General features: G+C 38.9%; 1 protein-coding gene and 1 non-coding gene across 2 annotated transcripts in view; both read left to right on the top strand.

Moving 5' to 3' along the window:
• RXFP1 (relaxin family peptide receptor 1) overlaps nt 1-22,399 on the top strand; it is a 101,837-nt gene that overhangs the window by 20,443 nt on the left and 58,995 nt on the right. Inside the window, exon 2 of the mRNA XM_004420963.3 lies at nt 20,443-20,580. Within this exon, the coding sequence (XP_004421020.1) occupies nt 20,443-20,580 (138 nt within the window). The remainder of the gene's footprint in view (nt 1-20,442; nt 20,581-22,399) is intronic.
• LOC147915805 (U6atac minor spliceosomal RNA) lies at nt 15,405-15,531 on the top strand. The gene has a single exon (XR_015553873.1). It is a non-coding gene; the product is annotated as a U6atac minor spliceosomal RNA (small nuclear RNA).

Raw genomic sequence — 22,399 nt, 5'->3', positions numbered from 1 at the left:
TGGTCAGAGGGGAAGTCAGTTCAAAGGCATAATTGACCTTGATCACTAAGGGTAACAGTTAGGTGAAAAAGAAGGTTTGCATACACTGCCATAAGCCAAAAAATGTAATGCAGAAGTATGAAGGACTTTTTGGGGCTCGTGAGCAGGTCAATATGGGGAGACTGGTAGAGGCACAGTGGTTAAGAACATGTGTTCTCAAAACCGGCAGACCTGGGCCTGAATCTTAGTTCCGCCACTTACTAGTTCTGGAATCCACAAGCAGTTTACTCCTCTAAGCCATACCTTCTAAACTGTAAAATCATGATAGTGTTAATAATTATTTAATAGAGTTGTTATGAGGATGAAATGAAATAAGGCATGTAAAGTGCTTGGCCTAGTGCCTAACATATAGTAAATGCTCAAAAACATGAAAGAAAAAACTAATGATCGGAGTGAAAGGTTAATGTAATGTACTTTTAGGTTTAAAAAGTAAGTTGAGGCCAGTTGGGGAAGGCTTTGACTATAAGGCTAAAGTATGATCAAAAGGAAGTCATCAAAAGTGTATTACCCAGACGTGAGATCATACAGATTGGATCACAGTTGAGACAGTAAGAATGGAAATGAGGTGCTAGGTGGAAGAGTTATTAAGAAGAAATACAACTGCCCTTGATTTAGGATCTTTATTTCTTGGCTGTGTCACCGAGCCCTAAGGGACCAGTGACCCACAAGTGGGTGCTTTTGCCTGGGGCTGCCTGTGCCAATAGAATGAGACCAGGTCTGGAATAGCAGAGCAGAAACTTTATTCTTTGATCAATGAATAGAGGAGGCAGAGCTCATGCTCTAAAATACCTTCTCCCTGGAGGGAAGGTGAGCAGGGTTCTTATGGGATGTGAAGGGGTCTCCGGGTCATCGCTGAGGTGAGAGCATTTGGGGCATGCGCAGATCCTCCCTTGCACACAGCACCTTTTGCACACGTTTCCTTTTGCGCATGGCACCCCGTCACCATCTTGGACCTTTCCAATTTGAACTGGTTCTGCTGCTTGGCCATCTGGCATTTTTCTGCCTGATTCCTATAAGCAAGCACAACTTAAAACAAAGCATTAGACACAGAATACAATTTAGGGACTTCTCTGGATGACAGCTACACTATTAGCATAATCAGTAAAACTGACTGCTATCACACCAGTGAGTAGGAATAAAATGGGGTGGTTGGATAGTCAAGAAGAGAGTTTTGTCATAGTTTGAGACATATGCTAGAAATATACAGATACAAAATTTAGAAATTTCGACTACTCTATGTGTTGGGAAATATGTGCATTTATCCAATAAGTGCTTAGGGAATACTTACGGTGGCAGAATACTCAGACCTAAGCAATGTTTATAATAACATCTCACCCAACTGAAGATCACTTATTCTAGAACCTCAATAGCTTTGACTCTTGAAAATCCAGACATTAAAAAAGAAAAAATTCTTGCCCTTTTTCAGGCCCTCATTCATAGCTTATTTCCTCACTCTTTACACAGAAGTCTACCGTGTTTGAGTATCTGCATTTTTAGCTAGAGCAAATCCAAGTAATAAATTATAAATGGTAATTAGAGTGCTGAGACTACAGAGGCAGACAAATTAATGATAGTGAAAGTAACAGTTGGTGGAGAATCGTGAAGTAAAACTATAAAAAGTTGACAGCACTCCAGAAGCACAGGAGTCCGGGGTCAAATTTATAGGACACAAGTCCCTCCACAGGCCCTAAAGGCATCACTGTCTGTTCAACATGATAACCCAGATTCACAAAGGGAGATTAATAGTATTGTATTCAATAGATTTCCAAAACTTTAGAAGTAAAGCCAAATATAAAAGTGGAATCAGAGACATCAGTATAGAAAAATTTTCAGCAAGTTTTGCTAAAAAGAGGAGACGAGAAATGGAGACGTAACTAGCGTGGGAAATGAAATTTTTTTCTTTTGTTTTGTCTTGTTTTTAAGAAGGGAGACATAACAGCATGTTTTCAGGTTGTCAGGAATGATCCAGGAAAGAGGTAAAAACTGATGATGCTAAGAGAGAAGGGAGAATCGTGGGAATGTGTCCTGAGTAGGAGAGAGGGGATGGAACCTGGAGCTCAGGTGAAGGACTGACTGTAGACAGGAGCACAGACAGCTCATCCCCAACACGGGCGAGGAGGCGGAGCACGGCAGGGTGGTCCGTGGGGAGATGCGGTGGGGGGATTTGTGGGGCTCCTCTGAGGGCCTCAGTGTAATCACTGAAGTAGGAAGATGGAAGAGGAAGTGCTGGAGGTTTGAGGAGAGAAGAAATAAAATAATCATCTAGGAGACTGGGAGAGAAAATGGAAGAGGGAACAACTGCTGAGCAGCATTAAGGGGCCCCCAACATTTGGGTCCTGATTTGAAATGAATCATGTGCTTTTCTCCTGCCAAGTTTAGCAACACAAGTGCAGGTCTGGGAGGAACAGAGTTGGATGTCACTGAGGCTGTGGCTTTGCCACCAAAGCAAGTCTAAAAGGGGTAAGTTTTAAATGCTGCAAATCAGCAAAACCAGATTCATAAATCTCAACTACTTTGTTTAGAGATCTGCTTATTCACTCCATAAAGATTTACCAAGTGCTTCCCAAGGATAGGCCATCACTGAGCGTGCAGAATAAACCAAGCAGCTCTTTGCCCAGCGATGCCAGATGAGCTAATCCTGCACATTTAGTTTCAAGTGTTATCTTCCTCCAGAAAGGATTTGCGTGGTAGCATCTTAGTAGCCTTTGAATGGATAAAGGTTGGAATTCATCTCAGTGATCTGTAATTCTGGAAAGAACCCATTTGAAATATATTTTGAACTCCACAATGCTTGATTTAAATCTGTTTTTAAAAACACACACTCACAATAGAATATGCCACTTTTTAAATGTGGCTCCAACTATTCATACTGAAAGATACACGATTTAGACACAAATAAAACAGAGATAGTAAAATTCCTTTTAGGAACCTAGGAGCAAAATCGCAAACCTTCCTTTATTTCTCTACAATTAAAATTAAGTTGCATGCCCACTTCTGCATATAGCAGAAAACAATCTACTTCCAGGTAATCCAATCACTTCTGTTTTCTTCCTCCTTTGTCTCCCTTCGGTATCTTTTGGGTTAATAATTTGCCGAGTCAAGGCTCTCCACCTCCTATGTCTCCATCTCTTCTCTCTAGGAGTGCTCGAAGTTTGGCCATGCTTTTTGTGTCATCTAGGCTCTGGTGGGAAGGGCATCTGCTTTTGATTCTTTGTGTCCACTGCTGGGTCATCACACAGGACACCACACCACCCGTCCCTGGTTCCTGGTCCTCTGTCCCTGTCACGTCTGTATGGAGGCATCTGCTCCCCCACATTCTTCTGCTGCCTGCTTCATTTAGGTCAGTCTGCACCTTCCTCTTCCCACTCATGAGTCCTCTCTCGGACTGCTGGCTCATTCTTGGCTACTTCTGTCCCCTCTGGGGAGCACAGTAAACTTCTACACACTCTTCCATTCTAGTCCAACATTTCATAAAATAACAGAGTATTAAAAGGGGCCCTCGGGTCTCTGTCCTTAAACATACCCCCTCTCCTTTTCTATTCTACTGTGGCTACACCATGTTTTGGAGGGTGGAGAAGATCCTTTGAGGTTTGTGATCAGTTTTCACTCACCCAGGGCTGTTTCCTGCTACTTTTTCATCCTCCCTTCAGATTATCTGTTTGGTCTCAGCCCAGGGCAATGGAGGCTCTCTCTAATCCGTTTGCTCCTGCCTTCTGGTGAATTCTTATTTCTTTGGGGGGCAGAAAAACTTCCTCATCATATGCTGGAACAGTCAAGTTTCTACCAAAGAAACAGAACCAGTGGTAAATATATATGAAATAACTCACCATATATATACACACATAGATAAAAAGTGATTTTTAGGTTTCTATTTTTTACATATTTATTTACATGTATGTATGTGTGTATGCATATATGTGTATAGACAAATAAATGTAGATATAGATATAGAGTGACTTATTTCAAGGAATTGGCTTACTCAACTGGGCAAGTCTGAAATCCAGAGAAACTCTTGGGAAGGGCTGACACTGTGGTCCACAGGTAGAATTTCTTCTTCCTCAGAGAAACTTCAATTTTTGCTCTTAAGGCTTTCAACTCATTGGATGAAGCCTGCTCACATTGTTGAGGGTAATCTCCTTTACTTAAAGTGAACTGATTGTAGATGCTAACAACATTTACGAAATGCCTTCACGGTAACACTTAGATTAGTGTTAGATTGAATAAATGGGTACTATAGCCTAGCCAAATTGACACATAAAGTTATCCATCACATATGCATTCTTTTGACTCTGTGGTTTATGTATAAACTCCATGTTCTAAGTCTTCCAGATAAGTCAACCTTTTTGAGCTTAAAGAAAAAGAAACCATTTCTCTCCCAAAAAGCTTGGCTCTTGCAATGGAAATCTAGACTTTCAATAATGCTTCAGCTGAAAGTTTATAAATTAATTCAGGTAGTAATATAGTTCTTGGTTCTCAGCTATAATTGCCCTCCCCATGAAATAATGAATATCGCTGAATAAATGAGAGAAGGGCTCTGGCAACAAAAAAAATTAGGGAAAGAAAAAACCTCAATCATTGTCATCAAATGTTATCCCACTAACTTATAAGACTCCCACAAATGAGCTAAGAATTTTTGTGTGTGTGTGAGGAAGATTAGCCCTGGGCTAACATCCGTTGCCAATCGTTCTCTTTTTGCTGAGGAAGACTGACCCTGGGCTAACATCCGTGCCCATCTTCCTCCATTTTTTTATATGGGACACCACCACAGCGTGGCTTGACAAGCGGCACGTCAGTGCACAACCGGGATCCGAACCCCAGGCTGCCCCAGTGGAGTGAGCACACTTTACCACTACACCACTGGGCTGACCTCTAAGATTTTTTAAAAATCAGATCAAATTTAATGGAAAAATATGAACTTACTAAAAATTTAACATATTCTTCCTAGTTTTTCTAGGTTCTTTTGGCTTGGTTTTCATGAGAAGTTATTTGTAACAGTCGTATGCTTATTTTCTCCTAGACTGATGATACAGGGAGAGTATGAACGGAAAATGCGATGGCCCTGGTGATCCAGTGGTTAAGATTCACTGCTCTCACCACGGGGCCCAGGTTCGGTTCCCGGTCAGGGAACCACACCACTCGTCTGCTGCTTGTTCTACTGCAGTAGCCGTGATGCTGAAAGCTGTGCCACCAGTATTTCAAATACAGGCAGGGTCCAGCAGGGTCGCCCACGGTGGACAGGTTTCAATCAAGCTTCCAGACTAAGACAGACTAGGAAGGAGGACCTGGCCACCACTTTCAAAAAAAATTGGCCATGAAAACCCTAGGAGGGGCCAGCCCAGTGGTGTAGTGGTTAAGCTTGCAGGCTCCACTTCAGAGGCCCTGGGTTTGCTGGTTTGGATCCCAGGCGCGGACCTATATACCGCTCATCAAGCCATGCTGTGGCAGCATCCCACACACAAAATAGAGGAAGATTGGGACAGATGTTAGCTCAGTGACAATCTTCCTCAAGCAAAAAGGGGAAGATTGGCAACAGATGTTAGCTCAGGGCCACTCTTCCTTACCAAAAGAAAAAAAAAAAAAAAACCACAACCCTGGGAATAGCAGGGGAGCATTGTCTGATACTGGAAGGTGAGAGCAAACTGAGCAGGGTTTTGCTCTGCTGTACACAGGGTCTGCTACAACAAATGGAATGGCCTATTGAGACTAGATATCACTAATGAAAATTCAGTCTATTTCTATTCAATTCAACATATATCTTTCATTCTCATTCATTCATAAACATTTATTGTCATCCTATACTACCACACTAAGCACAGGGAATATGGCCATGATCTGAAACATGTCTCTGTCCTCAGAGAACTTAAGAGTCATATGTGGACAGCAATACAGTGCAAAAAGCCACTGGAATGGGATAAGCATAGTATGCTAAGAAAACAAAAAAGAGGCATACAATCCAGCCTGGAGAGGAAATAGAAGCTTTCTGAAGGTGATATCTGAATCCTGAAGAAGGTATAGGATATTGGGAGATAAATAAGGAAACCACACTGCCCACCCCGCCGCCATTTTATTGGTAGGAGGCAGCAATGAGCCTGGCACATTTGGGGACTGCAAACAGTTCTGTCCTTGGGTTAGTTCTGTGTGAGGCCTTAATTGGGCTGGAATCAGGACAGGCAATGAGAAAGGCATAATTCTTCGGAAACTAAGCGTCCAATTTATCTGGAACAGCATAAGTCATGAGAAAGAATATAATAGAAGATTTACAATGAGAAGCTGGACTGAGGCAATATCACGAAGAGATATTGAGTACTGGATATTGTCAGGACAATTGAATTTTCTCCTTTTGCTTTTTAATTTTTTTTTCAATTTTATTAAGGTATAGATAATGGAATTCTTTCAAGGTTTTTTGTATATACAGAGTAAACATATCTCCAAATCTCAAATTTGAAGTCTAAAATGTTCTTTTAAATGATAGCTTCTTTTAAACATCTGTTTATGTTATGTATAGATTTATGGAACTAGTTCAAGCAGTCTGAAAATATTTTGTGGCTTATTTCTGTACTTTTGGCAGAATATACTTAAATTATCTATCCAATATTTCAAAACCTCCAGAGATCGTCTTAGTAACACAATGGATTGTTTAATAATCCTTGAAGTTAAGAAATTATTCCTATAACCAGCATGAATATCCTCCCTGGCATTTAGCGGACATAACTGCAGCCTCTTTCCCAAGTTACTTGTCAAAAACAACAGCAATCACAACCTTCAAGAGTTACTGGCTGCCCTGGTCCCTCTGTTTGTCCATCTACTTCTGAAATCTCTTGCAATCAATTAGAAGATCTCCACTAGAAGATAAACAGCCACAGAAGTAATTAATTGCTTGTTCCACAAGTGAGCTCACATGTTAGTGGTCTGCCACATGGAATGCTTTTCATTGATTCTTCACCAATGCCTAGTCCGGGCTCTCTCAACCTGGGCACTCTCAACCTGGGCACTTAGCATTATAGGACAGAAGAATCTTTGTTTTAGAGAGCTGTCCTGTGCATTGCGGGATGTTTAGCAGCACCCCTGAGCTCTGCCTATTAGATGCCAGTAGCACCCTCCAAGTCATGGCAATAAAAAATGTCTCCAGACTTTGCCAAATGTCCCCTAGGCTGCAAAATTATCCCCGATTGAGAACCACTGGCCTCATCCTACCTTGTTTCAAAAGGTCTAAAGGAAACAAGCTAATATTGCCAATCAGTGTTTTTCTATCTAAACTAAGAAACCAAATTTTCACACATTTGGATTATCTGTAAATAGCTTCAGATTATTTTTTATTATTAAAGGAATAGTCACTTTTTTTTTTGGAGGAAGATTGGCCCTGAGCTAACATCTGTTGCCAATTATCCTCCCTTTTTCCTTTTTTCTCCCCAAAGCCCCAATAGATAGTTGTATGTCATAGTTGTATGACCTTCCAGTTGCTCTATGTGGGACACTGCCACAGCATGGCTTGATGAGCGGTGCATAACTCCACGCCCAGGATCCGAACTGGCAAACCTCGGGCCACCGAAGCAGAGCACGTGAACTTAACCGCTACACCACCGGGCCGGCCCCTGTTTTGTTTTTTAAATTTTACTTCCTAACAAGGTATTTTAGCAAACTACTCTACACTTTTGATGCTGTGGGTAATTATCTAAGAAAATAGAAATATTGTGTATTTTCCATAGATTGTAAAAAGGATTTCAAATGCTGGAGATAAGTCATAGAATCCAATGAAACTCTTATCTTAGGGCTTGCACATGTCATAGCTTTACAGAAATACTACAAACATTTAAATTAAATATACCAATTACACTCACCTACTTTATTTTAAATTCAAGTAAGCAGAACTCTTTAATGCAGTGACTACATCAATTTTAGAGCAACTATGTTAAAATTCTCCACATTAACATTTAATGTTGTTACAAAATGAGGGTTATAACTTCACTGAGTTGGTGTTTTCATGAGTTCCCTAGATACAAGTGCAAGTGCTTGTGCATTTCTGTCAAGGTCTGTCAAAAAGTAAAAGCTAAGTTTTATTCCATTAATGATAAATCACTGGGAACTTAGCTCCTAAGAAACGTTTATTAAAACTCTTAAGATTTTAGTTCTGTGAGAGGGAGTCAAGATTTGGATGTCACCCAGATCGAATCATATCTTCCCAAAAAAGCGATAGCCAGCCACAGAATAATCACCTTACTGGATGGAAACTGGAACAATGCCCTCAAAACTACATTATAAAAATACTTCACTGTACTTGCTCTCTGGCTTTGGCCCTTGAAATACAGGACCCAATTAAGTCGATGAGAAAGCTACAATACCTACACAAAGTCGAGACAGTCTTTCCTTCTCTGTGCACTACAGTTCACACAGACCCCGTGAAATGCATACAAGACATATACACATTTTTCAGCCATAGGAGAATGACAATAATTCATTCTCTGGGAGAAAAAAGAAAGCCGCTAATATTCACTCTGCTTGTGTCTCACTTGGCAATCAGCATAGTTGACTGTTTCTCTGTTTTTCCATCCACTTAATTTCAAAGGATTTCCAGGAGAAGGAACAGATTTAAGCGCTTCATCAAAAAGGTTTCTACTGTTGCTATTAAAATTATTAAGCGTTTTTTCCAAGTTGCTTCAAATTTTGACTGTAATATTTGAGTTCTTATGCATTAGAGTAATTTTTCAGTGAGGGTGCTTTTTTAAATAATTAATTGATAAACTTCTTAATTTCTGAGTGATTTTTATATGAGGTGAGAATATTCAAATTAAAAACTATAATCACAAGAATTTAAAGGACGACTAAAAGCAAGATACATTTATGTCAACATTAAATGTTAAATTATACCTTACTCATAGAGCCAAATTCCTTGTCACTGCTATGTGGTCACCTTCATCAACTGTGCACTCCATCACTGGAGCTCTGTTAAGTGTTTTAATTCAGTTCTGAGTCTATTTTGCTACAGTCTTTGTTGAAATTATTAATTTCCTGGTCCCAGTGCCTTACAAATTCCCACTGCATTAATACATCCCGATATATTTAATATTTAGTTTATTTCAGTTAGAAATTCTTCAAAAACTTATTTATAAATATATCTACTTCTAAGCTACATATTTTTCCCTCTGAGGTGAGCCTAGCAACATTTGCACTAAATCTCATTTTCTTAAACTTTTCTCTCCTATCTATTCATTCTTTATCTGAAAAGAGCTTGCTATCACCTTTAGAACTAAATAAGTTTAACTTAAAAATAAGCAAAAAATGATTCAAATGAAGCCATTGTCTTCCTGTTGCTATCCTCATATTTTGTGCTTTAATGCTTGGTGTGTGTGTTTGCAAACACACACACACACACAAGAGGAACATAGAGAGATTTTAAAGTATTTGATTCCTCCATTTAAGCTTCACATCATTGAATCTTTTTTATTTATAGCCAAATGACATAGAACCATCTAAACAGAGATTCTCAATGAAGAGTAGCCTATTGGAATTAAGTAATAGTTAGGGTAAGGCATATAAGGTTTAATGTAGCATAGCCAATATTTTAATGTAAGTTTATTATATTTGGAAAAACTATTCCTTATTCCTTTCTTAATAACTACAAAAAATAGAGCTGGACCTAATTTTCCTTGTCGATGGGGAACCACAAAATACATAATCTTAAGCAAGGTATATATTCACCCCTATGGGAAAACTATCAGAATCTCAGGAAAGGTGTGTAAAATATATTTGATCATCAAAACCGGGCATAGATTTTAAAAGTTTGAGAAACCTTGAATTTATATGAATTCTACAATAGGCTGCTGCTGGTCATGTAGAAAAATGAGGTTTTGAGTATGGAAAAGCCACAGGCATGTGACAATGTAATTGAAGAAGGAAGCTAAGTGATCAGTGGTTTTAAAACTTCTTAATACATTTGTAAAATATATTTATTATAGATGAAATCAATAAGAATAATGAGGCCAAGCCGATGAACACAAAAATTTTGAACTAGCGGTTATGAGTGTAATATTAAAACTGTAATAATATTAGCCTCATCAGAATTTATGTATTCAGTATCAAGACAAATACTATGCACACATATAAGTGTTACAAATGGTCCTAGTTTAAAAACAAAAAGTCACATTTCAATATGGCTCTTCATTTAAACAGAACCGGAAGGATTGTGACTCAAAGTCTGTGTTAAAATAAGTTAATCTAGTTGCATAAGTTAACATGCTGATAATTTATACTATGTTAAAATTTTTATATATTTAACATATTTATGTGTGCTTTTCTCATATTTTTAGTTTAAAATCTATTTTTAAAAATAAGATTTTACTTAAGGACTTACAGAACCTCTGATGCACCTTCCCAAAGCCCTAACTCTGTAAAACCATTGAACTGATGTAACCACTCCCTTTCCAGACGATGAAACTTAAGCTCAAAAATTTTCCCAAAGTCACAGGTCTAGGGACGTGACAAATGAAAGCTAGAACCTCCAGTGCGTGATCTCCAATACTGACTTTTTTTTGGCTACATCAGGAATGGATGTGATTTAAAAAATAATCTCATATACCAATTACATATCCAATATTAAAACAAGTGTTTGTGAATTCTAGTCCCATGGTTTGTATATTAACAACAAAAAGAAAGGCTACTTTTTTCTACTTTAATATGAAGTGCAAGACTATGTCATGCAAACTGGGAAGGCAAGAATCCATTTATGGCAAGACATAGAGTTGTCTTTCCAATGGCAAATTAATGTTTTTGCAAAATTCTACAGTAATTTTTCTAAGTACTTTTGTTGTTGTACTGTTGTTAGTGAATTGCGATAAACTTGGTAAATGAAATTAAACTAATTATTGTTGGGTCAGAGAAACCTCAGAACTATGGATATACATGAATGTAAAACCAAGTTATTTTAGTCATTAAGGACTTCTTTCCCTAAGAGTAAAGACAGGCTCTATTATCCTATTTCAGGAAAGTTAAAATAGTGTCTGTGGGAAGCAAATGGAGGTAAAGCTTTTCTCTGGTTTTCACTCCTTCACTTGTATGGATGTAACTAACCCAGGTGACTGCAGGTGACAAAGCTGGCAGCGTCACCAGAGACCATCCTTCTACACTGAGCACATCACACAAAATATCTCTCTGCATGTCAGTCCCAACAATAACCCAAACTGTATTTTTACTTCCCAGACATTTCCCTTGGGGCTTCCAGTAGACTGGGTGCCAAGCAGAGATTTGATAGTTCAGTGATGCTTTTATTCCCACCTGATCTAAACGGCCCAACAGGGATAGCTAATCCCACCAATTCGGAAGGAATGTGTAGGCAACTGCTACCCGAGCCTCAGGGAGCATGGCCTCCTGCTGCTGCTCTCCCAGCAAGCCCCATCCATCCTTCACTTACTCATTTAACCATCCTTTCAAATAAATAGCCAATGTGAGATTTTTTCATATCTGGAAACAGACAGTGTGCACAGAGAAACCACTGTCGGGTTTCTTAACATATCAGTTAGGAATGCATTTTTTTGCAATAGAGAAAACCTGACCTACCATGGCCTAAACAAAGAGGGGTTTCTTTTTCTCACATAAGGAGGAGTCTGAGTAGCCTGACGATTTCAGGGCTGGCATCATCTCTGAGATTTCCGTGAGTTTTCTTGGGCTTGCCAGCATGCTTCTTACCTCATAGTTGCAAGACCTTTGCTGCAATTCCACATATCTCATCTTGTTCAAGGAAGGAAGGAATCAGAAGGCATGGCAACAGCTCCAACCATGTCTTGTACTGGGAAAGCTAACACCTCCAGGCCTTCCTCAGCAGGCTGCTACCTGTGGCTCATTGGCCAGGACTGTGCCTCGTAGCCACCTAGAAATAAGGGAGCTGGGAAAGAAAGAATTTTGCTTTCCCAACCTCTATAGTAGAAGGGCAGCAAGAGAGAAGAGTTTTGAGAATTACTATTAAATCAGCAAACTAATAGTGTCTACCATACTTGGGTTTTAAATTAATAGTAGTTTCTTATAGTAACAAATTCAAAAACCTAATTTTCCTTAAGCCTTTAACTTCAACTTACAGACCTTATTATTCTGTTTATGAATCTTGTAAAATAAAACCAATCACCTTCACTTTTTACTTTATTAATATTTAACTCAAGTTGAATAAACTGAACTTTCAACAATCAATCTCATTCAAGGCCAAGTTAGTTAAATATACTGAACTATTTTAAAAGCATTTTAAATGTAATGATTGAATTTTATTTTAAATTTTTTTTACTTAAAAACTTAAGTTTTTTGGTTAAAAACTCTAGAAAAATCCAATAAAATATATTTTAAATATAGTAAATGTCAAGTTCTCTTAAATATTCCAATGCTGCTTATTGACTTAGTCAAATTTTCTGATAACATAAAATCACAAGTTTAAACTCAGCTATTTTAAATTGAAATTAGTTAATATCATTCTTTAATTGCCTAATTCTCTTAAACATTAAAAACACTTTAAATTCCATAAGTACAGATTATTCCTACATTAAGATACAGTACCAGTACTGTACATTTTATTAATTTCATTACCTCTATATTTAATTCTAAAATCTATCATGGTTGAAAAAACATCTATCCATTAAGGGGAGAATTTTACCATACCAGATGAACAGAGGTTTTGTCTCAAACAAGCTGAAGTTACTTTTGAGCCAACAATTTTTTAGTACAAGACAGTATCTGGAGTTTCTTGTGTCCAGGATGATTCTACCTGAAGCTCTAACAGTAGGGAACTCCAAATGCACACCCTTCAATGGCAGTTGGTCTGAAAGTCCACATCCCCTGTGTTCAAGTTAGACCTATGTAGGAAAAGAAAAACTTTCCCTCTGCCCTCTTAAGTTCTGTCCCTGGGGGCCTGTAAATTAAACTGACAAAGGGCAGATTAACAAAGGAAAAATTTGTTTGTATGCCTACCAACCGGAGCTAACAAAGAAGCTATCTTTCTAAATGGTTAACGTTAGAGGCTTATATACCGGACTTAGTAGGGAAAAGGGAAGGGGAAGAACAAATACGTTTCTTTACAAAAGATAAATGTGTTTTTAGGAGCACAAAGGTGAGACAAGAAAGTTTGTGATGATGCTTGTTTATGCAGATGCAAGTGATCTTTCCCTCTTGTTCTTGGCCATGAAACTTCCCCAGAGAGGGGATTTATGGTAGGTTAACTCTTGGTATCTTTCCTGGGAGTAGATTCTTCCCAACAAGGGAATTTATGGCAGCCTCATTTCCTAGAAGTTTCTGCTTTTAGTCAGATAGGGCAAGATCCAAGAAGGCTTCTTTCTGCATCTGTTGATTCTCAAATGTCTTCAGCTTAAAATAATCTTCATATCAATTCTGGGGTTCCAAATGGGTCCCCACACCTGTTAAACGATACTTTAAAAAGAAATAGAAGAAGGAGAAGGAGAAGTAGAGGGAGGAGGGGGTAAAATTCTGACTCACACAAATATAAAATGAAAATGTTTTAAAGACTTGAACTCTTTTACTAAAGAGAGAACCAGTAAGAGAGTACAACCAATTCAAAGGAGAATTCGAAACACACACACACACATATAGATAGGCTAATAGAAATGCTGAAATAAATTTGCTTAATAGTATGCAAAAATGACCAAGATCCAATAATCAATGCCTCTCGAAATTTGCATTTCTATCTGTCACACACAATCTACACTTCTATGGGCAAAAATCATTTGCGTCACTATAAATTTTCTACAACTTACAGCATCGTAAAATAGCTCAGGGACAAGTAAGGTGGAAACAGTCTGGCAGAGCCATCTTTATCTTTTTTTGCCCACTTCTAAGTCTTTCACAGTTTTTCCTGTCGTATCACTGCCTCATTTATCCATAACTTCTTTCATTTTACGGCCTAATTCAAGCAGGTAGAGTTCTGTGCCCTAGTGGAGTTATGGCCGACTTCCTGCACTAATCTCTTCACTGTCGCATTCAGTTCTTATTCTTTTCTTATTCCTTCCATTTGACAGGGCCACAATCCTTGTAAATATTTTAATGAATTTTGAGTATCTCCTGCTTTTGTTCTGGCTGTGTCTGGACTCACAACCCTGGAGACACACTAAGGACACATGCAAAGAACAACACAGAAACTTCATGGGCTTAGATTCTTCTTCTTCGTCCATCTTGTCATTCTTGGTTATGTAACAGATTTTCAACTCCCAGTGTGTAATATATAGTTACTCAGAATTCTGCATCAGAACATGGGAGTCTCCCAGATGTTGTTAAGCACTACATACTGGTTGCTCAGTAAACAATGACACATTTTTCTCAGCACTGCACACTCTGTTCCGACCTTACTTACCAAATACAGTTACTAAATTATCAAGATTCAGTGCTCTGAGGAAGCCAGGGCTCCGGTCTTACCAATTTTGTTATTGGTTTATCCGATTTGCAGGATTTATAGGTCCATAGGTGTGCCAATTCAAGTACAAAGCTATTCAAAAGTTGACATTTCAACCACACCTAAAGGATCTTATCCAACGCAACTAGGGATCCCTCACATTCAATTAATAATACCTTTTTGGGGAGGAAATCCTGCCATATGTGATAACACGGATGAATCTTGAGGACATTATGCTAAGTGAAATAAGCCAATCACAGAGGACAATACTGTATGATTCCATTTATATGAAGTATCTAAAACAGTCAGACTCATAGAAATAGAGAATAGAATAGTGGTTGCCTGGGGGCTGGGGGCAGGGGGAAATGAGGAGTTGCTAATCAACAGGTATAAATAAGTTTCAGTTGTGGAAGATGAATAAGTTCTAGAGATCTGCTATACAACATTGTGCCTATAGATAACAATACTATATGGTACACTTAAAAATTTGTTAACAGGGCTGGCCTGGTGGCATAGTGGTTAAGTTCGCATGCTCTGCTTCAGCAGCCCAGGGTTCACAGTTTCGGATCCCGGGCACGGACCTACACACTGCTTATCAAGCCATGCTGTGGCAGGCGTGCCACATATAAAGTAGAGGAAGATGGGCATGGATATTAGCTCAAGGCCAATCTTCCTTGGCAAAAAGAGGAAGATTGTCAACAGATATTAGCTCATGGCTAATCTTGCTCACATACACACAAAAAAATTTTTTTTAAGAGGGTAGAGCTCATGTTAAGTGTTCTTACTACAATAAAATAGAAATTTTTTAAGTGGAGGAACTATAAAGACTCAACAAAATAGAACTTGTGCAGTAAGGAAGTCATATGAGAACACCTATTCTCCTGTTTATTTAATGTATGAATACATCTTTTAAAGTAAAGTAGCAATAACAAGGGCAGCTTTGGATCCAGAGAAATAATTTAGGGATTGTGTAATTCAAGAAGTTTTTCTAGTGTTGTATGAAAGGAGTGAAGGTTATCACTTCCCTTGCCAAGGATGGAAGAGGCCCTCAGGTCTGCACAACACGTACATGGTTAAGGCATTACCACCAACTTCATAGCATATAACCATTTTTTTCAGTTTGAGATGATGGATAAGTTCTGGAGATGGGTAGTGGTGATGGCTGCACAACAATGTGAATGTACTTAATGCCACTAAAGTATATACTCCAAAAGGGTTAAAATGGTAAATTTTATGTTACGTACATTTTGCCACAAAAAAAAATTAATTTCAATAACAACTCTGTCAACCCAAAATAACAAATAACCATTCTATAGATATGAGAGATAACGTGAGTTTTACTTGAGCCAGGGTGAAGATTATAACCCAGGAAGGTCTTTTCCACAAAGGAAGAAAGCATTCTGGAGAAGCATGGTGTTCAGTGCAGTCTTCTACCTTTATACCTTTTTAGAACAAAGAACATACATTAAACATGCCCAGGATACTCATTCATCAAAGTTTCAAAAAGGTATTCAGTTGCAAATTAGCAGATCAACATGACCCTGATGTCGAGAAAGGGACTAATATGGGCTTTACCAATAAGGCATTACCAATGGGGCATTACCAATAGCGTGTAGGAGGGGAATTATGCATTCTTATCTTAAGAGAGTGCATTCTTTAATGATTAAAGCAGATGTGCAATGCATGTTCGACAGACCGTAAGTCAGGCTTCTCTAGTTCAAGCCAAATCAGTTTTGAACCAGAAGTTGCCCCATATACCTCAACATGTGAAAGTCTTGTCAATACTTTTTTGTATTCCATTCCATATCCTAACAGTGCCACACATAGTGATCCTTTGGAAGCTTACAGAGTGCGGGTGGGATTTCTTAGCTGTTCTTTATAATCTCTACTGCCTTATAAGGAGATGTGGGCTCCTAGGTATGGCTATACATGTTTGGAAGAAGGCTAAGCTACTCTGAGTTACTCTGCATGAGAAAGATCTAAGCGATATAGGGGTTGTAGGAGATCCAAACCCTAAGAAGGCTGCAGCCAGGGAGCCTGGAAGCTACTCAGAGGTGGAAAAGGTGAATCCCTATTAGCGCTCAAGCCTCAGAGACTTTATGAAAAGTTCCATCTAAAGAGAATAGTTAAGATAATTCACATTGGAATACAAACTCTCTTTTATCTCACTCCTTTAAAATTGTCAACCACTGAAATGTTTAGAATAGCACGGGACAGAAACAGCACTCAGGGGCAGCAGGATAGCTGGGTTACATGCCTATAGCATGTTTACTTGCTCCACTATGAACTATTCTATAACTCTGTGGGCATACTCTTCCAGAGATACTCGATATCATTTTTTCTATTTATTATTGCTATTACAATATGATTTATTGCTGTTCTTAAAGACATGGTTCCATGACAAACCATAGTATAAAGGAAAAAAAAAACTTCCACTTCTTTAGGTTTTGCTTTTGACTTTGTAAGGAAGGAAAGATTTCCCTCTATCCTCTTATAGTCTATGACAAGGACCTGCAAATTGAACTGACAAAGACAGACTAACAGGAAAAAAGTTTATAAATTTTATTGATGTTAATATTTTAAATTCTACAGACATTGAGGCTCCACAGAAAAAAAGTGAAGACTCACAGAAGTCCTTAGACTTGAGGGCTTATATACCATTTTAACAAAGGGTGACAGACTGTGGAGAATTGACTAGACAAAGGAAGGAGGGGCTTCTAGGGTGGCAGATTGTGGGAAAGTAAATATATGCAGAAACCAATGGAAGAAAAGTGTTACTTTAGTAAGGTTTGTTTGTGCAAACTCTTCTTCTTGCTGACTTTCCATCTCCAGTGATAAGCATTGCTCTCCTCCTGGTATGAGACAGAGCAGGGAAAGGGAAATCTCTATGCCCTGCTTTTAGGCTGATAGGGAGTGGGCAGAGATCTCTTCCTATGTTTGCTTTTTTTCAATTGCCTTCAGCTCAAAATAATCTTTATGCCAAATTGGCGTATTCTGGGATGGCGTATTCTAACCCCCTTCCACTTCTCCAAAATGTGCCTATAAACATCACTTATTGGCCCCTTTCTCTACCACTTCTGTTCCTGAACGATTGGGTCCTGAAGCCATTTGGTGAATCAGAGAAAGGTATTCATCTGTGCATTGGGGTGATAGAGGAGCTGTGGTAGCCCAGAGAGGAATTCTGGAGCCCAATGGGGTGATACGAGTGTCTACAGAGGGAGCTGGTGCCTGGCACTGTGTATCAGATCCCAAACAGGACAAGGAGAGTACTCACGTAGGAAAGATGCCCATGATAGGGAGTCAGAGCTGAATGGGGTTGAGGAGGGCATCCATGCGGGAAGAGGATTTGTCAAAATAACAACTATATTAAAGATAATAGAAAGCCAGTTTCTCCTTGTGAGAGAAGGGAGTTCATATATGTAAAGGGAGAAAACTAGACTGAAGCTTGTAGTGTTGGTTAGGAATTAGAAATGAAATCATTGTTTTCTTATCCAAAGATATATAGAGAAATATAGAAGTAAATGTGTGTGTATATGAATAACTATACATATATTTCCTAGCCTGTCCGCTGAGAGGGGCTGGTAACAGTGATACTCCAGGATCAATGAGCATACCCAGAGTCTACATCATGGCTTCTAAATATTATTCTATCTTAAAAGGAACCAGAGCTCCTTAGAGAAATGACTGATTCCAGGGCTACGATAGGGCAAGTAGAAGAAGATCTTGAAACATCTTTTTGTCCCAGAGAGCAAGGAAGTGCTCAAAGAAAAGGGTAAATGTCAAAAGGACACCAAAGCTAGGTTGAAGGAATTCCCATTGGCCGAATCTTGGACAATTTGTACATCAAAATGAATTATAGTAATTAATGGATTGTAACACATCGAGTAAAGCAGGAAACTATAAGTCTATCTGATAGAAATAAATGAATCAATTGAAATTTTGATGAGTGAAGGGATTTATACATAGTTTCAAAGTGCTGTACAAAATGCTTATTAATTACAAAGGCAAACTTTACAGTGGAGAAGTTTGGGGGGACATCACCTTAATCAAGTGGCCGAAGTGATCATCATCAGTAATAGAAAAAACAAAAATCTTGCACTACCTGACAGGTTGAAATGAGCATCACTTCTCTGAAAGGTGCACAACCTAAATTTAATTATGATGAAACATCAGGCAACCCGAATTCAGGAACGTTCTACAGAATAATTAATCTGCAATTTTCGAAAGTGTCAAGGTCATGAAAGACAGGGAAAGACTGAGAAACTACTCCAGATCAAAAGAAACTAAAGAAATGTGACAATTAAATGCAAGGAGTGATTATGAACTAAAAGGATTGTGATCCTTTTACTACGGACATTTTGGGGGCAATAAGTGACACGAATGGATTCTGAGGTTTAAATGGTAGTAAATTATCAATGTTAATTTCCTGACTTTGATGGTTCTAGTGTGGTTATATAGGAACCTGTCCTTGTTTAAATAGGAAACATACACCAAAGTTTTTAGGGGTGATGGAACATCTGGTCAAGAACTTACTCTCAAATGGTTCAGAGGGGGAAGACATTCTTTATACTGTATTTTCAACTTTGAGTTTGGAATCGCTCATTATTATACAGATTTGACTATTTCCTTCATCAAATTATGTGCTCTGAAACAACTAAGCAGAGGCAAAACCTGACATAGATGGATTGCTTCTCTATGAGAATGTCACTTGCCCTGTTATTAAAATGTCCCATTGTATCTTACAAAGGAAATAGTCACTTTTATTCTTTTTATGTTTTGATGACAGATCAAAAATACATATTTACATACATAATAAGCTTTATTGACTGCTCAAATTATTCTCTTTTTATTTCTTTATAACTGACAATTATCCTAGAAAGTTTCAAAGATGTACAAACTTGGTTAAGGATAATAAGCAACAGAATTATACTTGGAGTCTACAATAATCTTTTAAATTATATAAATCTGAGATTTTAAAATAACATAGTTAATTTATGTCCACCCAAAAACCTGCACATGGATGTTGATAGCAGCTTTATTCATAATTGCCAAAACTTGGATGCAAGTAAGACGTCTCTCAGTAGGTGAACGGATAAACAAACTGTAGTGCATTCAGACAATGCAATATTATTCAGCACTAAAAATACATGAGTTATTAAACCATGAAAAGACATAGAGACACTGTCACTTCCTCCATGTTACTAAGTGAAAGAAGCCAATCTGAAAAGGGCACGAACTCTGTTTCATTCAATGCTGTATGCACAATATCTTGCACAGGGCCTCACACTTAGGAATGATCCAATATATGAACAAGCACGTGGCACATGCTCTCCTGATATCCTCTATGTCTTCATCCTCCTCTAGTACCAGACCAGCCTTGATTCTGAGCCAATAGTAAGAATGCAATAAATTCCTGATTTTAAAATGATTGGCTGAGGGGCAGGCGGGGTGGCGTAGCAGTTAAGTTCAAGAACTCCGCTTTGGAGGCCTGGGGTTCACCGGTTCGGATCCCAGGCACAGACCGATGCACCACTTGTCAAGCCATGCTGTGGCAGCGTCCCATATAAAGTAGAGGAAGATGGGCACGGATGTTAGCCCAGGGCCAATCTTCCTCAGCAAAAAGAGGAGCATTCGCATCAGATGTTAGCTCAGGTCTAATCTTCCTCACACACACACACACAAAAAAAAGTGACTGAAAAACGTTTAGAAAAGAAGAGGGGAATTGAGCTAAACTGTAAAGTATAGGCAGGCATTTCATAGAGGGATGGGGAAGACATTCTGGGTGGGAAACAGCATGAGAAAAGGCAAAGAGAGGAGAATCCTGGCACCTTCCAAGGACATGGAAAAGAGCATCCTATTGCAGTAGAGGTTCTTGGAAAATAGTTGGCATCGGGCTAGTAAGTAAGGTGAGGCTGCCATACAGAGGGCTGTACCCGCCAGAATGAGAGGACCAACTGGTTGTAGAATACTGGGGGAGACCACTTTTTGCAGAGCCTTTGTATTAACCTTCTCTCCTTCCTTCATCACAGTTGCTCACGGGAGTGGGCAGGATGTCAAGTGCTCCCTCGGCTACTTCCCCTGTGGGAACATGACCAAGTGCTTGCCTCAGTTTCTTCACTGTAACGGTGTGGACGACTGTGGGAACCGGGCGGATGAGGACAACTGCGGTGAGTGCAGCGCCTGTAGTCACAGCGAGAACCAGAGGCACACGGACTGAAGGTGAAGTCACCGAGACCTCTGGTATCCGAAAGAGGAAGGGGAGAAGAGGAAACTAAGTTGAAATACAGAGTATAATGTCGCTGAAGGAAATCTTACATTTATTTTGTTAGCTTAAAATACTCATTCTTTTCTGTGTATTAGTATCACAGCCAATATTTCAGGAAAGTAGTGATTGTGTGCGTAGTAAGTTTTTTAACCCGCAAACCTGCCCAGTTAATGTCGTAGAGGCAGAAAGGTGCAGAAATTGAGAATGTGGGCTCTGAAGCAGACTGCCTGGTTTGACTACAACAATAACCAATTATGTAAACTTGAGAGTGCTTCCTAACCTCTCTTTGCCTCAGTTTCCTCATGTTGTAAAAGGGTTTGAAAATTGTACCTCCACTAAGAGAGTTTGAGAAGATTAAATGCAAAGGCATACAGCAGGTAACATTTGTTAGCTGCTATTGCTTTCTTATCTTTTGCTTACTACAGTTATGAAAGAAAAATGAAACTTAAAAGAGGAAAAAAGCAGTAAGTCCGGCTTACCTATTATATAACCCACAATCATATTTATGACTTTATAAAGCCGACAAGTAGGGCTTCTGCCCAGTTAGAATATCTGGGAAAACTTGGCTTTCAGTTAGGATTTTGTTCAAATTTCCAAAGCATCAAAAACACGGATTTATAAAAGAACTTGAATTGGCTGGATCTGACTCACTGGAAAAAATGAGCTTTGGTTAATAATGTAAAATAATGAGATATCTCACTCATGGGGGAACGAGGTACTATTTTTGGAGGACAAAGACATATGCAACAATTCTAAGTGTTGCAGAAATAACTGATAACACTGAAGAGACCTTGCTGTTATGCGTCTTTCAAGCATTACAGATTTTTTAAGGCACCTTGAAGGAATTAAACCTCGCAGTTTGGAACATTGTCTCTAGGTGGTGGCGGTAACTCGACACTAAGCACACTATCTAAACTGGTGAGCTTACGCCACAATTACCTTTGATTTTGATGGCTATACATACGTATTTTCTTCTTCCAAAAAATATATACCATCTTGTTAAAATAACTGGATACTACATGGAATTTTTTTGACTAAGGTAAAAGTATTCCGCCCACTGCCAACCACTTTCCCCTCAACCCACCAGCCATTTAGAGTGACGTGAGAGCACCTCACCAAGGGACATGGTGGTGGGAAGCAAGAAGGAAGCTGGTAGGAGCGGCAAATTCACCACCAAAAGTAGTTTCTCAGAGAACAAGGTTTGTGAACTCTTGCCTTGGTGCTAAGGTTAAAGAGACCAATTAACATTTCTTAAAGTAATAACCCTGAAAGTTGTACAAGTTTCTTAGGATTCACCAACCAGCAAATTCAGATGGAGGCAGTACAGCACTGGAGTTTAGAGGTCAGGCTTGGGAGACCTGGGCATAAATTTTTACCCTCCCCTAGCTATGAGGAGGTAAAAATAGCTGTTTTCTTTTCTGTGAACTGTGGATAAAAAGAGTATCTGCGTCCATGGGTTGTTAAGAGGATTCAATGAGATAATGTATCTAAGATGCTTAGCAGAGGATCTGACATATACTTAACACTCAATAAATGTTTACTGGCGTATCAGTCAGCTGTAGCTATATTCAAACTTAGTGGCTTAAGAAGTAACCATTTATTTAGCTCAGATTCTGTGGGTCAGCAATCAGGCTGGGCTCAGCTGAGATCAGCTGCACAGTTCTTCTGGTCACAGTTGGACTTTCTCATGCATCTGCAGGCATCTGTGGATCAGCCTTGTC

The sequence above is a fragment of the Ceratotherium simum genome, chromosome 12 (genome assembly GCF_057802395.1).
Source record: "Ceratotherium simum simum isolate JZ-2026a chromosome 12, ASM5780239v1, whole genome shotgun sequence".
Lineage (NCBI taxonomy): Eukaryota > Metazoa > Chordata > Mammalia > Perissodactyla > Rhinocerotidae > Ceratotherium > Ceratotherium simum.
The sequence above is the reverse complement of the archived record's forward strand: the minus strand, read 5'-3'. Positions and strand labels throughout refer to the sequence as shown.